This window comes from Bos mutus, chromosome 5 (assembly GCF_027580195.1).
Source record: "Bos mutus isolate GX-2022 chromosome 5, NWIPB_WYAK_1.1, whole genome shotgun sequence".
In the NCBI taxonomy this organism is placed as follows: Eukaryota; Metazoa; Chordata; class Mammalia; order Artiodactyla; family Bovidae; genus Bos; species Bos mutus.
Window position 1 is genome coordinate 21,217,947 of NC_091621.1, and position 18,130 is coordinate 21,236,076.

Here is an 18,130-nt window from a genome sequence, read left to right on the forward strand (position 1 = left end):
GGATGCTTGCTGCTGCTGCTGCTAAGTCGCTTCAGTCGTGTCCGACTCTATGTGACCCCATAGACAGCAGCCCAACAGGCTCCTCCGTCCCTGGGATTCTCCAGGCAAGAACACTGGAGTGGGTTGCCATTTCCTTCTCCAGTGCATGAAAGTGAAAAGTGAAAGTGAAGTCGCTCAGTCGTATCCGACTCTTAGCGACCCCATGGACTGCAGCCCACCAGGCGCCCCCGTCTATGGGATTTTCCAGGCAAGAGTACTGGAGTGGGGTTAGCTTAGTTCATTTTTTTTTTTTTTTTTAGTACTATCTATATGGAAACTTTTGCTTAGTGTTACCAATCACTTCTTTACAATAATTTCTAAACTATACTTGGCGAGCGAGTTGGTTACTAAAAACCATTGCTTTAATTAATAATAGTATTTAAAATAGATTACTAATTCTCATAAACTCATATTAAAATATTAAGAGCCCAGTAGTGAACCTACCAGAGAAGGCAGTGGCACCCCACTCCAGTACTCTTGCCTGGAAAATCCCATGGACGGAGGAGCCTGGAAGGCTGCAGTCCATGGGGTCGCTGAGGGTCGGACATGACTGAGCGGCTTCACTTTCACTTTTCACTTTCACGCACTGGAGAAGGAAATGGCAACCCACTCCAGTGTTCTTGCCTGGAGAATCCCAGGGACGGGGGAGCCTGTTGGGCTGCCGTCTATGGGGTCGCACAGAGTCGGACACGACTGAAGTGACTTAGTAGCAGCAGCAGCAGTGAACCTACAACCTTTGATAGTAACAGTATCCTTCTTTGCATAGTAAAGGTGGTTTTTCCTATCACTGTCATGTTCTTACTTTTCCCTTCATAGAGACCTTTGAGTTAGGGCATCTGGTATCCTTATTTCACTGAAGAGGAAATTGAGGCAAGGAAAGTTTAAGTAACTTGTCATTCACTAAGACAATTTAATGAATGAGTTAAAACTGGCTGACATTAGGATGTGTGCCAGTTTTAATTCAGACATGCTGAGATAATGTATCTTTCATAATTATACTAGTCAACTTGTAAGAAGTGCTTTTAAAATCTTTTATTTTATTGTGGTCACATATTCATAGCAACGTTTACCATTTCAACTATCTTTAAGTGTACAGTTCAGTGGTATTAAGTATATTCACATTGTTGTGCATCCATTAAAAATGTTTTTATGTTTATGCCAAATATATGGTCCCCATAATACAAAATGTTTCCATAAGGTAGTATTACTATTTTATGATTCAGACACTTTCCCTGGGAGATTATATTTGATGGTGTGTTAGAAATAATTTAAGAACTCCTTTTAGAATTGCTTTCATTCTTCTGAATATCACTGATGGATATTTCTCTTCCTTTGATGATAAAGTTGATTTTCAAAAAATGTTATTCAGAGCTTTATCTCCAGAATATTGTAGGGGATCAAGCTGTATAATTTTTTTCAAATAATAAGTGTTAAGTCATCCATTCATTGGAGAAGAAAATGACAACCCACTCCAGTATTCTTGCCTGGAGAATCCCATGGGGAGAGGAGCCTGGTGGGCTACACTCCATGGGGTCGCAAAGAGTCAGACACAACTGAAGTGACTTAGCACATCCATTCATTTACTCAGCAAATATTCACCAAAGGCTCACTAAGTGCCTTTCACTCTGGGAGACATTGACTATGCTGTGGTGAACAAAAGAGTACTATTTCCATGAATTGTAGTCTAGTAGACGGAGAAGGCAGTGGCACCCCACTCCAGTACTCTTGCCTGGAAAATCCCATGGACGGAGGAGCCTGGTGGGCTGCAGTCCGTGGGGTCGCTGGGAGTCGGATACGACAGAGCGACTTCACTTTCACTTTTCACTTTCATGCATTGGAGAAGGAAATGGCAACCCACTCCAGTGTTCTTGCCTGGAGAATCCCAGGGACGGGGGAGCCTGATGGGCTGCCGTCTATGGGGTCGCACAGAGTCAGACACTACTGAAGTGACTTAGCAGCAGCAGCAGCAGAGGAAAGTGATAATCGCTTAGTCATGTTTGACTCTATGATCCCATGGACTGTAGCCCACCAGGCTCCTCTATCCATGGAATCCTCTAGGCAGTAGTAGTACTGGAGTGGGTAGCCATTTCCTTCTCCAGGAGATCTTCCCAACCCAGGGATCAAATTCAGGTCTTCTGCATTGCAGTCAGATTCTTTACTGTCTGAGCCACTAGGGAAGCCCTAGTCTAGTAGAGTATAAACATTAAATTGTGAGCATGATAAGCATCATAAAGAGAAAAAATCATGGAAGGTACAATGAGTATAACAAGAGCTGGGAGAGCATCTGATTTATACTGGATGTCATGCTCCCCAGAAATAATGTTTGAATGGTGACCAAAGAATAATTGTTAGGCAGGTGAGAATTGAAGTCAGACAGAGCAACAGCATGTGCAAAGCTCCTAAGGCAGGCAAGCTTGAGGAGCCAAAGATGAGTAACCCGTGGGATAATATTTAAAATGGGGGTGGTGGTGATAAAAATGAGTTCAAAGAAATAGGCAAAGACCAGATCATGTAGGGGGAATTTGGATTTCAATGCATTACAAAGGCATTAAAGGTTCCAGGCAGCTATCATCTCATCTAGTTTACTGCAGTTATCTTTTAACTGATTTCTCTGCTTATACCCTTAGCCCTTATGATTCATCCTCAAAAATGAACTTTCAGAGAGATCATTTTAAACTTAAAATAGGGCCTTTCCTGGTGGTCCAATGGCTAGGATGCCATGCCCCCAATGCATGGGGCCTGGGATCAATCTCTGTTCAGGGAACTATCCCACATGCTACAACTAAGACCCAGCACGGCCAAATAAATAGGTTTGTGGTGGTTCTTTTTTTAATTAAAACATTTCCTGTTACTCCTTGTTCATATCACTGAATGCCTTCTAATTTCACTAAGCAAAAGCTACAGTTCTTAAAAGAGACTATAAGGCCCTGCGTGATCTGGCTCCTGCTATCTTATTTTCTACCACTTTCCTCCATGCTCACTCTGCTCCCTCCTCACTTAGCCCCCTCACGTATTCCACAAATGTTCCTGCCTTGGGGTCTCTATACTTATATGAGTCAGATGTTCCCCTCCTCGCTCTATATATAGTGGTAATTGCCCTTACCATTGCATGACCACCTGATACTTGGGCACTCGTGCTCTCTCTCTCTCTCTATATATATATGTACACATATGTATATATATGAGTTTTTTTGTCTGTTTGCCTCTCCCTACTTCCAATTCATGCTCCATGAGCATGGGAACTTTGTTTTAGTCACTGCTATAGCCCTGCTACCTCAAACAGTGTCTGGCATGTAGCCAGCATTCAAATTAATGAAAAGTAAAGGAAATCACAAGTGTGTGTCTGGCTTCTGGCTTGTACATCATAATGATGACATAATGATAACAATGGGAGGAGAGACACAGGGGAGGTAGGTTTGGAGTAAGGAGAAGATTATGAGTTAATTTTAGGCTTATGCAGTTTGTCATGCCCATGAAACATCCAAGTTGATACATCATAGACAGATGGATGTTCTAAGAGTATGGAATACAGACACAGGCTTAGACTGGAAATAAAAATGTGGCTGTTTGTAGTTGGTTTTAACATCAGGGAAATGATTACATCTGTAAAGAGAGGGCATCTGTAAAAAAGAGATTCCAGGACTAAACTAAGATTTACAGTTTAACATGTGAGTGGAGGAAAGATACTACTGTTGCAACAAGAGAATAGAAGGGGATTATGGATTCAAGTAGTTTCTTGATTTTGTGATGACTTCCAAAAGAATGAGACCATATTATAAGCTAAGAACACAAGAACAAGATTGCTCAGCAATACTGAGATCTCATTTGAGATTGAAGACCATCAATTTAGAATGATATAAATTTATTCACTTAAAATTCTAACAGTGTTTAGCTACATAATGCATAAAATAGATGGCTGGGTTCATACAATAAGACAATTGGGTTCATCTCGAGTTGGAAAAAAAAAGGGGTCAAAGAAATTAAGAGCAGCTAGGCTAGTCTTCTTGTTTTGGGTGGCTAATGTATTTAGCTAATCCAATAAACATACATTGAGACTTACTCTGTGCCAAGCATTGTTCTAGACATTGGTAATACAGAGTTGAATAGACATTGGTAATACAGAGTTGAAAAAGACAGTGCCTGTCTTCTAGAATTTCATTGTGTAGTGAATAAGATAAACATGTAAATAAAGAAGGTATAATATGTGATATAGAAAGCATGATAGCCAACTGTTTTAGAAGCAAAGAGAAGAGATCTATTGGGAAATAAGTGAGGCTTCCCCTAAGGAGGTTACAGTTGAATTGGTTCTTGATTTCATTTGATTGAGTACATTATTCACTAAGACTTATGTTTGGTTAACCTGGTGATAAAAATAGCAGTGACGTACCAGAGGTAGAACTATATAACATTAGAGCTCATACTTGTTCAGATGAGCACCCCTTTTTTTTTTTTATCATAGAAATCCCTACATCAGAAATCTTATTTTACCATAGCAAAAAACACATTGCTCATACACTCAATAAACATATTGATACCTCCTGGATGCTATATAGATAACAGTGCTTTTTCATACATCTGTCAGCTCTAAAAAGAGAAGTACCTAAAATATTTTGAGCAGTGACAGTATCAGTGAAACAAACATAAAGTCTCCTAAAGTAATTGCGTCAAAGATGACATTCATTTGAATTTGAAGGGTTTACTGGAAAATCACTCTTTGCTTAATAATCAGGTCTCATGTGTAATTAAAGATCTGTGTTCATTTAGACAGATTTTGCTTTGAATATAAATCGAGTCATTGACTGACACATACACAAACACTAGTATACATACACATGCATGTTTATTATGCATATATGAATGAATACATATATTTTTAAATAGATCTGGTATAAAATTGAGATATTTTGTGTAATTTTCAGTATTAAAATATCAGGCAATTACTGATATTTTCAGTAATTGCCCAGGGCTTTTTTAAACATCATGTACCTTGCCCAAGAGAAAGCTTTCAGTAACTCTTCTTGCTGCTGCTGCTGCTAAGTCACTTCAGTTGTGTCCGACTCTGTGCGACCTCATAGACGGCAGCCCACCAGGCTCCCCCGTCCCTGGGATTCTCCAGGCAAGAACACTGGAGTGGGTTGCCATTTCCTTCTCCAATGCATGAAAGTGAAAAGTGAAGTTGCTCAGTCGTGTCTGACCCTCAGCGACCCCATGGACTGCAGCCTACTAGGCTCCTCCGTCCATGGGATTTTCCAGGCAAGAGTACTGGAGTGGGGTGCCATTAACTGTTCCTAAAAGAAATTAAAAACAAGTTCTTTACCGGAATGTTACTGTTCATAAGGAAATTCCTAGTATTAATATATCCTTTATGATTCCTCTTATATTCATTGAATACCATATCAAAGTATCTATATCATCATAATTATACTACCATCTTCCTGAGACCTTTCTTACCTTCCCTGAAACCTGTTCCATTAATCATTTCTTGTTTGTTCTATACCTTTAACCTCACCTTTTCACTGTCTTCCTTTCAACATATGTACATGGTCAAGTCTTATTTAAAAAAATGAGGTAAGAGGAAGATGGAGTACCCTTGACCTTGAAAAGGATGGTCTGTGCTTTCTCCCTACTTTCTCATATTCCATTCAGTAATCCTCATGACTGCAGCATAGCACAGTAGGTAAAAGCTTGGATTTTGCAGTTTGACTGCTTCAAATCCTAGTTCTATAACTTTACAAGTTGTATGATCTTGGATAAGAAACTTTTTAATTTTATCTGTTACATGGAGATAAAATCCTTAAGAAGTACTTGGCACATAACAAGCATTGTGTAGGTATCAACTGCTGCTGTATCATCACTGTGACCATTATACCACTCCACAGAAATTATATTTGGAAAGGTCATTCTTGACTCCCTGTTTCACTAGGCTCTTTGTAGCCCCTCTAGTTGAAATCTGCTTATAACTGACAAATCGCAAAGCTCTCTCCACCATAATTCTCCCTCCTGAGTTTTCCTCCAAAATGTAACTATTAGATGGACATCCCTGACTAAATAATATTACAGATAACTCAAACTCAGCATGTCTGTGACTGAACGTATTTCCTAGAAGCTTAGTGCTTTTATTTAGTATACTACCTTATAGGTGCAATCATTGACCCAAGTCAAAACCTGACTTACCACAGAATCTGTTGATTCTACTGTTCTTAAATATCACTTGTATCTATCCTTTTCTGTCCTGCCAGTACAGTATTTTAACACTTGAGTGCCTTTTAAATGAACTGTTGAAAAATATATCTAACTCATTTCTTTGTTCCTAACTCATCTTTTTGTTCATCATTTATTCTCTTCTAATTCATTTAGTACAAAGTGTCATTGTTTTTAAATGCAAATACCTCCTTGCTTAAAACTCATTTCGTATCACCTAAAGGATAAAATCCAAATTGGACCCTACCTAGCTCCTTAACTAAAAGGATTCTCATAATTTATTAAGTCTGAGGTCTCTTTATATTTAATGTTGCCTCCTTCCTAGTTGCCTTTCATACACCCACATATTTGCTCATGGACACCCACACACACATGCACACACACCTCTTTTCCTCTGTCTCTTCTGGACGGATAACTACTGCGCAGTGAGAATCATACAATTCGAGACTGTCTTTGGCTTTCTTTTATATCCCCAATGTTTGATACGATGGCAGATAATAGTTCAATACATTACAATAGTGTTTCTCACAGTGTTTGGATGAGACTGTGCTGGTCAGCAATAAAATAACTGTACAAATTAAGCATAAGTGATCCAAAGCTTTCATAGTAGTTAAGGTAATTTCATTTCTATTAAATCTAATAATTTAAAAATGGGGCTTTGTTTTCTGTATGTTGTTTCTTATTTCATTTTTCTAGTAGTTCATTTTCATTTTATGAACTTTATAAAGTATCAGTCTATGACAATTTGAAGAATTTAAAACATATTAGTCCCTCCACATAGATGGTTTGAAAAACACTCAGTTAGGAAAATTTACCTGAAATATTTGCTTGACCTGTACCACATTAATGATATTTCTGGAGCTAAGTGTCAAAGAGCACAATAATTTTTAAAAGAATTATAACATGTAATATATATGTATATATGTAGTTCTTACAAAGACCTGCCAATGTAACCAGTTTGATAGCACTTGAAGTGGCCTGCCATGTTAATCACAGCTTGTCAGAACATACCCTCACTCGTGTGCAAAGTGTTTCTTTAATGATTTCACAGTGAATGATATGAAAACATCATTTTAGAACATTATATTTCTAGAGACTCTTAAAATAATGATCTTCTGTTCTTAATATTTGTTGAGTTCTTTTTTATTATGAAAATAGAAACCTTCATAGTTCATGTTATCACATAGTTCTTAAACTTCTGTTTCAACTCAGCTTAAATATTGTCAATTATGTGCCTAGTGCCATAAAACGATACAGAGAAGTATATGACTTGGTGGTTCTCTTAAAGAATGTAGTAAGTCAGTGAAGCTTTTTTTAAAAAAATTCTGCTATACCTTTCTGTATGTGCCTAGATCTAAAAGATGAATGGTTCATGCAGTTCTTAATGCTCATTTATTCAAAAATGTTTCTTTACTGAATATTGTTTGTGAGGGACTGAACACTCACAAAATTATAAAAGTTTATTTCTTCTTAAAACCTTTGACAGTCTCCTTGCTTAAAATGTTGACATTAATTTTATTGTGAGCCAGTTCTGAATTATTAAAACAGAGTAGGAGATAAGCTGCTAAACATTAAAATTGAGTTTGTAAGCTTTAGTCCTCTAAAATACAACTTGCACTAACATTTACTAATGTTATTAGAATCATTTAGCTTTAGAATGCTTTCAGTAAACTGAATATCTAAACATAAAATCATTCAATATATAACCTGTTACTAAAAAAAATTTTTTTTTTACAATTGCTGTTGGCAGTCCATTAGTTTTAAAACATCATGCAACTTCTTGAAGCTTGTAGTATCCTTATTGATATAATCATTATCCCAAAAGTTTTGAAATATATCTCTGTGGTATCTTCTATCCAGTGGATCTTCTATCCAATTTCTACTTTTAGCTTTAAATATGAAAAAGCACTAGTCTTATATAATCATGCTTTTTTAAGCATGACAGTTCTAATTACAGGAGATACTGTAAGTAGCAGTGTAGTCTTGCTGACAGAATTCTTCTTTCTCAGTCCTGTAGGTGAAGGGGAAGAGGCATTGACATTTCTTTGCTAGCCAAAAGGTTTCCCATTAGTTGTCATACTAACTAAATTTTCATAATAATTCTTATTAAATTCAAGTAGTGTGTGAAAAATAGATTCCATAGAATTTGAAGAAAATGGTGATAGCAGAGATTTTAAATGAAGTTTAATTTTTTCATGTCCTAAGCATAGTGCCAGATTAATGGTAAAATGTTAAAATGTTAGAATATTTTTGTTTAGTTAAAAATGCTGCCTTTAAAACTGCTTTATGTAAAATTCCAATATTTTAAGTAGTGTGTATGCCAATTCTCTCTTCACTAAGTAGGTGGGAGAGGGAAAAAAATATTTAAAGTTTTTTAAAACTAAAAAGAAAATTATATCCATTTGTATTTTACATACACAAATTTATTCTTTAAAGAAAACTTGGAGAATGGAAATGTAAAGCAAAACATGGCTTTAGTTGTATTTGTTTCCCCAGAATATATAGAGAAACTTCAAAATTGATCCCTCAAATATGAGATTTTCCTTTTCTAAGGAGAAAAATAACAAAAAATAAAATATGAAGTGTCTTATAAATCTCGTTTTTCAAATCTCCATGGTGAAAGGGCAGGCTTAGATTTGTAGTTCTTCATTGTGAAAGTCTACATCATACTTTTCTGTCTTATCCACTACTTTATTACATAAATAGAGCCAGTATCCCAGTTTTAATAGAATGCTTTGGAGTTATACAGTACCTTTTTAGAATGTTTATACTGTTGTCATGACAAAAAAAAAAAAAAACGTCCAATCTGACAAATCTGAAAATTCTTTATCCATCTAATCTTAAAATCCAGAAAAATATATTGGGGGGTATTCTAAGATTACTTTAACCATGGATTACTTTAGGTTTTATTTTTTAAATCATAAGAAAATAATTTCCATTTTAGGTTGGGTTCCTATATTTAGCATTGGTCAGTTTGAAAGTGTAGCTACTTTAAGAGTTGTGAGTGGGATTACATTTTGATCAGTTACAGAATGAGTTACACAATTCTCAAAGGCTTTAGGTAATCAAAAATTAAGTTTGTTTTCTTTCCTGTTCTAGTTACCGGTTTACTAAAATAGTGAGCATACATGATCACTTGAAAATTGGGCTTCTGGAGCACCTGAACAGAAAGGGAGTGGTTCATATTCAGCATTACAAAAGACAACTTTCTCTTTTTGAAGGGGATTACTTTGACTATTTTCCAGGTACTGGGGAAATTCCAGATTCATTACAAGTTATTGGGATGGCTATTAATTATTCATTTCCTAAAATATGTTGATTATAGACTTGAGATTTGGTTATGTAGTAGAACTTGATATCACTTGGTCAGTTTTTTTAAAAACTGAAAGATTGTAGTGAAATACAAAATAGAGACTCTTAAAATGAGTCACTTTTTCAGAGAATTCTAGAAACATCAGTCTTACTGATCAGAACATTTAATGGAAGAACTTATTGACAGTAATATAAGAACAATAGGATTTTTGCATGTGTGTTTAAGGAAGTTATTTTTAAAAATCATTGTAGTCTTTCCAAGAAATTTAAATAATTAGAGAAAATCAGACTTCACATAATAACACCAATTATAGCATGTTGGGTTAAAGGTGGAAATGTATAACCAGAGTTTTTCATAGATAATTAACACTTTTTAAAATAGTTGAATACTATATGCATTTTTTAAAAAAGAGTTCTTCATGGTGACAGTGGTTAAAAGTCTGTATACATTGATCCATATACATTGTCCAGTAGATGAGATATTTGATTATTTAGAGTAATTCTCTGAAGAATTATTATGTCTAGTTCCAGGTTGATTTGAGGGAAAGAGTCATCATGAAAATATATTACCATATATTTTCCTTTCACGTATCTTTTACTTATATGGATTTATCTTGAGAGTTATTTTTTGGAGAATTCACATTAGTTAACTTTTTCTTCATTAAGAAACCCTCTTTAGGCATTATTTGGACTTTTATTTTTTAACTTGTAGAGCTTTGAGTAAGTTATAGTTATATAGCAGGCTGCAATTCAGATCTTAGTCAAGTGTTTTCCCACTGTTCTCAGTCTCTGTAAGAACTGCTTTACCATATAAGTTTTAAATTCATTCATCACACCTTTATTACGGTATGTGCCAGGCATTGTGCTAGATGCTGAGTTACAAAAGTGAATAGAACACGGACTCTGCTCTCAGGATAAAGACAGTATAAGAGTTCAAGTTAATAGAGTTAGTCCAGAAGAAGGAACATTAGTTTATCTTTGAGGTACTGAGATACTGAGATGAGTTTTAAAGAATAAGTAGGAATTTCTTACAGGGGAAGAACATACTAAGGGAAAGAGTACATGCTAAGGCTCAGTCTTAATACTTTAAGAAATATATCATAAGATCCCTAATTCAAATTCACATTCTTACATGCAATTTTGATTTTAATGCATATGTGAGCACAAGTAGAGAAGTATAAAGCCACATTGAGGAACAGATACATTTGCTCACAGAATGATTGGTTTGCACATAATACACCATTCTCATCATTCTTCCTGGACCAACATCTTTTCATACTAGCTTATATCCTGAACCTTCCAGTTAGCCAGCTGTGAAGATGCTGAGTCACACAGGCTAAAATAATGAATGCCAAAAATCTGCTGCTGCTGCTGCTAAGTCGCTTCAGTCGTGTCCAACTCTGTGTGACCCCATAGAGGGCAACCCTCCAGGCTCCCCCGTCCCTGGATTCTCCAGGCAAGAACACTGGAGTGGGTTGCCATTCCTTCTCCAATGTAAGAAAGTGAAAGTGAAATCACTCAGTCATGTCCAACTCTTAGCGACCCCATGGACTGCAGCCTACTAGGCTCCTCTGTCCATGGGATTTTCCAGGCAAGGGTACCAAAGTCTACTATATACTAAATATGAAATTTTAGTATTCATATTACCATATACTAAATACACAATTTAGTTTTTAATACTTAGATCTTCAAATGCTCTTGTCAGTTTTGCACAGTATTAACTTGCCCTGGGATCATAAAAAGTTTAAATGAGTATTTACCCTAGTTAACAAGTGCATTTGCCTGTTAATTAATGTAGGTTTTTTTACTTTTTCTCTTTTGCATCAAGAATTGAAACTACCCCTGGAGAAGGAAATGGCAACCCACTCCAGTATTCTTGCCTGGAAAATTCCATGGACAGAGGAGCCTGGCAGGCTGCAGTCTGTGGGGTCACACGACTGAGCACGCACACGTGATGGTGGGTGGAGAGAGTTGGGTTGGTAGCAATTAACAGAGGTAGAACTGAAAAAAAGAATTGAAACTACTAATACAGAATCTTTTTCTTCAGTCTGATTATTGATTCATTTTTAAAATGGTATTTGACAAAATTCTATGCAATATTAGGACTGACTCTAAATACAATTGTAATACAAACAAAATATGGCTTAAGATACGTGTTTTACGATTAGTCACATTACTTTATATTTGGACCTTGTTTTTTGATGGTGAATTGTAAGAGCTAGTTCTTAAACTATGGAAGTATTGGCATTTAGTCAGTGTCAAGCTTTGAAATCAAATGAATGTAATAGAGGTGAAGCTCAGCATGTCATATGACGAGTAGAATGTCAAAAAAAACTCATAAGTGGCCATAAAAATAACATGCTAATATTGTTTATATAATCCTTTTTTGTTTTTATGATACATTCATATATATTCTCAGGGTTTGTGTTTTGTTTTTTAATTCTCAGTTTTTTATAAGAAAAATGATGTATGTTATGGATGAAAGTTTTGTGGGTGGTGGTGGTTGTTTTCTCCAGTTCAGAAAGTATTGAGAATAAGAGATATATACACATAGGCACAACGTACGTTGTATGATTTCTGGTCTATATTCTGTTGTTGGAGTAAAGTAGCTTATGAGTTAATAAGGACATTTTCTATGTCTACATATATAGGAATTCATATGCCTTAGGAAAGGAATTATCTTGGAACACTTCCAAACAGATAGGAAAGTGGTGTTTTTTATATTAGAAGAATCTTTGAGAGATATGCTTTAGAACTCTGGTTCTAGTTTTTATTACTGTACTAATTAAATTTATCTTTATTCTTTAAAATATTGTACTTAATGGAAGCCAGTCCAATATCAAATTTTCTGGTAATTGTCAAAGGTGTTCATGTTTCTGAGAAAGCCTCATGATAAAAGATTGAGTAATGAGTTGCATAAATTACAAATCAATTGTATTATGAGCAAATTTAAGAAACCAGCTTCTTTTCTTCTGCCAGAGCGATGGCATTGAATACTGATATCACCTGGAACGTGAAAATATTTTAGTTGTTTGAGCTCTATTCCAACTGTACCTTGAAATTGATACCCAAAGAGAACTTAATATATAACTGGTTTTTGTATTATTTCAAGAATATAATGACTCCATTATTTTCAAAGCAAGGGAAAAAAGTATGGTATTTTCAAGAGGTGGAAGAAAAATCTGATATCAGTTTAGTTTTTAAAATACTATGGACTGTGTATTAGAACAATTGAATATCTGTATTTGTATGTATTTGTACAAATTTTTAGAAAAATTAAGGTCATGAGTTCCTGAAAACATTACCTTTAACAAATAAGATGCTTTGGGAGACTATTTAGGACTTAATAGTTCACATTTAAAATAAGGTTTATCTCAGGGATACATAGGTTATGTACCTATGGCTGATTCACGTATGGCAGAAGCTAATACAATGTTGTAAAGTAGTTATCCTCTAATTTTAAAAAAAAGTAAAAAAATTTTTTTATATCTTGACAGGAAATACAGGCAATTATTTACTGAACCATTGTGTTTTGTTGTTTAGTTTGTTATCAGTTAATTATAATCAGTTTCAAACTGGCATGAGTCACTATGAAAATAAGCACTGTTCTCTTTAAAAATCCAAGTAGAGACCTGTTACAAAGCAAATGGTAGATTAAATGAAAGTCAAAAAGGGACCAGGGAGGTTTAATAGGTGTTGTCTTTTTGAATTTGAAATTTTAGTCTGAGATTACTATTAAAGGATTTGTAGCAAGGAAGTGACATAATCAAGTCTTAAATTTTAGTGACAAATTTTAGAAAGATCACTATGGATGCAAAACTAAAAATTTTTTAATTATAGTTGGAAGCTCTTTGCAAGATAAGGATAACTATGAATAAGTAAAAGCAAACTGCAAGAATTATTCATGTTTGCACAGCTTGATTCTTTAAAGTGTTTGGTAAAACATTAACTTCTTTATATAATTGTTGCACACAGTAGTAGAATATTATACATTCTTAGTATAACCCTGAGCTGATCAAATATAAGGATTTGAAAACTAATTTATAATTGTTGTAAATGCTGTCTTATCTCCACTTTGCTTCATTGACAATTTAGTGTTGGTCCTGTTTGTACTAAATCAGATGATACTACTGAGTGATGGCATTTATGCCCTGTGTAGTCATGGTATATTCTAGGTTGCTGGCCCCTACCTCCAAGCTGGGTATAAAACCAATATATATTATAAAAAGAAAATGAAACTGAGAAAGCCTGTAAGATTAGGAAAATTTGAGATATAAAAGGAGTTAGGAGCAAAAGTACGGAAAAGAAAAAAAAAAAAATCCTTCCCTAATTGCATCTTATACTGTAAAAAAATAAAATAAAAATTTTTACTGTTGAAAATAACTTGTAAATCACAGCCTATGTAGCCCACCTCAAACATTTTTTGACTGTTGATACTGTTTTCACTGCCTAAAATAGTGTAATAACAAGTTCCATATTATAAAGAGTTCTCCCTCTTATCTTGAGGTTGGGGCCAGGCTACCAGCTTGAACAGTATTATTTTTATTAGACAGAAAATTCCAAATTAGATATCATGGTTACGAGTACACAGAAATTGACTTTTAATTGAAAACACAAAATATAACACCATGATTTATTTTTAAGATTGAATATGCTTAAGTTTTAGCCAAACAGTATATGACATATAGTTTATAACATCCAAGTTATCAGCATAAACTCAGCAGGCTTAATTTTTCATAGTTACCCAGACTGTTTAACTTAGTTCTTATGAGTGGTAAGCAAGCTTTGAAAAACTTTCATTTCCATTAATATGAATTCTGAACTCTTCTATGAATGGGTTTCTACTACTTTACATGCAAAGAGCTAGCTTCACTTAAAGCATTTTGTCACTATACTCCAAAACAAATATCTTCCTGCAGCCAAAAAGTTACCTCTATGACTCTATGCCTGTGTCAGTCTTTACATATTCTACTTAATGGCTCTAGACATCTAATTGATAAAGTAATATTGGGTTCAAAATGAAGTCACATTATATAGCATTATCAACTTAAAATTATTTTAGCTTGAGATAAAATATTCTGGGAAAACTGTACTCCCACTGTCTATTTTATTTTAGATCCTAAATTATTCAAAATGGAATAGAGCTGGAGAATTAACTTACTCATAATTTTAATCATACCATAAAGTAAAATTGGGTTGTTGTATTATTAAATAGAGCTGGAAGAAGTAAGAACACTATTGGCCAGAGTTCACATAATAGAAGTTTGTTTTCTCAGGCTCAGCTGATCTGTACTGTCCCTTCTAGAAAATGATTGACCCAAAAGGAAAACTTAGAAGGCTGCTCTTTCATGATGATGAATTGACAATGGAAGCAGTAAATACCTCTTTAAAGTTCATTTCTTACTTGTGTTCCATCTCAGTTTTTAGCTCCTACTCAGGCTAATTGGCAAATGCTTGGGATGGTTAGACAATCCATAATTTCTCCCAGAAAAAAAATTCTGAACTTCTCTCCCAGTTAACCAGTAGTTTGCTGTGGTTAAAATTAATGTAGGTTTTGCAGCAACAGATACTAGCATTTTTGTTTACTATAAATAATTGACTTGAAATTTGGGAAATGAATAGTTGAGTACATCATTTGAATGTTTATTTGATCAGTTACTTATTTTAGTGCAAGAGGCCATCAATGTAAATTTATATATATATATATATAATCACTTTGTTTCTGCATTTTAGTGTTTAATATGTATGGTTTCTTTTACTTGAAAATATATTTTATTTTTTGCAGTGTTTGAGCAATACACCTCCACTTACTGAATATTTTCTGAATGATAAGTATCAAGAAGAACTGAATTTTGACAATCCCTTAGGAATGAGAGGTGAAATAGCTAAATCTTATGCTGAATTGATCAAGCAAATGTGGTCTGGAAAGTACAGCTATGTCACACCAAGAGCCTTTAAGGTTAGTATCTTAAATACATTTTCATCAAGTCCTTTTCACCCCCAAGAGGACAGAAGTCTTTGGGAAAAGAGCAAAGAATCATAGCTATTATAATGGTTTGTGGCCCTCCAGAGGGACTTAGCATATAAATAGATATGCAGCAAATAAAGTATTAAATTTTCAGGGTGGGGTACAGAACAGATGAGTTCCGGGAGATGGTAAAGGACATAAATAAAAGTTGAGAAATACAGGCATGGTTCAAAATGACAACAGACAGACAGCAGTGAGCACTTGCAGATTGTTTTAGACTGCAGCATATCTCTAAGAAACCTACCTAAATATTTTATACAAATGTAAAGACTAAATTTGGGCATATCATTAAGCTCTAAGGACTCTTATTTTGAAAGTCATAAGTTTGAAAAATTACTGAAATTAGTCTGCAAAGCAAGCACTAAATATTGAGTATGGTGATGGTGGTAGTTTAGTCACTCATTCATGTCTGACTCTTGCGACCCCGTGGACTGTAGCCCTCCAGGCTCCTCTGTCCATGGGATTCTCCAGGCAAGAATACTGGAGTGAGTTGCCATTTCCTCCTCCAGGAGCTCTTCCTAGCAGTTTTCAATCACTTTTTATACAACTTAAATGATATTCTTATAGGAAATCGACTGGACAACATTTTATTAACTGTATGCTGGTTCTTTTAAAAATAAATAGCAACAAAGCAGAAAAGCTCCTACATTTGTTCCTTAACTTTCCAGACTTTGGACCAACTGGTTTAGACAAATCATTCCTCAGCCTTTATCCGTAATTCCAGTTACTTTTCATTTTACAAGATGTCCTCATTTAAAATTACATTGTAAATAGGTCCTTGATACCTGACTTTTTTCTTTGACATTTCTTTTCAGTCTCATCAAAAAAATACTTAGCACTGCAATGACTAGAAAAAGTATGTATGAGCATGAATATTCCTTTTGTCTCTATGAGATTTATTCTCTTTAAACACAGAAGCTAAATGAGAGCACTGTAGTTTTCAAGTGACCCAAAAATGTTACTGAATTTTAAGTCTGTGTGTTGTGTGAGCTCAGTCATATTCGACACTTTGCGATCCCATAGACACCAGGCTTCCTCTGTTCATGGAATCGCTTCCACTAAGAGCAAGTCTTTAGTGTTTCCCAATTCTTTGTACAAAACTGCAATGTTTTCTCATTGTTCTTTCCTCAGGTCAACGTTTCTTTTCTATTTTACACATTAGTTACCATTATTAAAATATTTTTAGATATGTAATTATTTATGTGTATTTATCCATATGTAATTATCATATCTGAAAATTAGCGCAAAAGTGCCACAGGTTGATTTCAGGATTACAAATAAATTTTAGGAAGTAGATGAATTCACAGATATGGATTATCAGTTATAAATTTTTTAAATCCCTAGAACTGATTTTATAGTTTTGCTTTTCTTACAGACACAAGTAGGACGTTTTGCACCTCAGTTCTCTGGATACCAGCAGCAGGACTGTCAAGAACTATTAGCTTTCCTATTAGATGGACTACATGAGGATTTGAATAGAATTAGGAAAAAACCATATATACAATTAAAAGATGCTGATGGAAGACCAGATAAGGTAAATTTAATCATATTATTGTCACATTGTTACAATAATGTGATATCTCTGTGTAATGTGTGTCTGTTTTCCTTATAGGTAGTTGCTGAAGAAGCCTGGGAAAACCATTTAAAAAGAAATGACTCTATCATAGTAGATATATTTCATGGCCTTTTTAAATCAACTTTAGTTTGTCCGGAATGTGCTAAGATTTCAGTAACATTTGATCCTTTTTGTTACTTGACACTTCCATTGCCCATGAAGAAGGAACGTACCTTGGAAGTTTATTTAGTTAGAATGGATCCACTTACCAAACCTATGCAGGTAAGTAATGATTCTTTTCTTGGAATTTGTTAGTGCTGAGTCCTTATGCCTGAAGTACAATTCAGTAATAAACTTTTTTGCATAAGAGATTTTTATATGCTAAATACTTTGAAAATTAGTACAACTCATCATGTTAAAAAAAAAATTCTCAAAGGCATTTTCTTATCGAAGAAAAATGAGAGGTTTGATTTTATAATATGGTTAGGAATAGTAGCTTACAAAGATTAATAATATAGTATTATTTACCCAGTTTTCCAACTGGAACTTTCTTTAATCTTCATTGTAATTTTTTTCCTACTGGCCATTGGAAGTGAAACTAATATTTGCTGTACATTTTGATTCATGATATGATAAGACAATGGTATATTTAAAATACTTGTAATATTTAAGCATTTTAAGAACCTGGAAGAGAAGTGGAAATTAATTAGGGTAAGAATACTTGCTTCAGTAATGTTCTAATATTTTAACAGTTTGGTTAGTCTACACAAGAAGAGAAGAACTTTATTCTATACAAGAGCCCTGTGGTAGACCTTAATATCAATTGTCTGCCTGATTCCATTGCCTAGTGTTATAATTGGGTTATTTTACATTTTATGAAGCAAAGTACTACGTATTTTCCCTTTTTTAATCAGTTAATCCTTTTCTGACATTTGACCTACCCTAATAAAAGTATTTCCTTCCTTTTCTACCTTCTGTTCCCCTAAATTCTATTT

General features: G+C 34.6%; 1 protein-coding gene across 5 annotated transcripts in view; it reads left to right on the plus strand.

Annotated features, from left to right (window-relative positions):
- The window catches only part of USP15 (ubiquitin specific peptidase 15), a 134,976-nt gene that overhangs the window by 98,332 nt on the left and 18,514 nt on the right, over window positions 1-18,130 (plus strand). For 3 of the 5 annotated variants that reach the window (XM_070370521.1, XM_070370522.1, XM_070370523.1), the window contains 3 exons: window positions 15,338-15,511; window positions 16,956-17,114; window positions 17,193-17,417. In XM_070370521.1, the coding sequence (XP_070226622.1) occupies window positions 15,338-15,511; window positions 16,956-17,114; window positions 17,193-17,417 (558 nt within the window). Of the gene's footprint in view, window positions 1-9,339; window positions 9,486-15,337; window positions 15,512-16,955; window positions 17,115-17,192; window positions 17,418-18,130 lie in introns of those variants that run through there. The other 2 variants (XM_070370524.1, XM_070370525.1) reach the window with 2 other exon arrangements.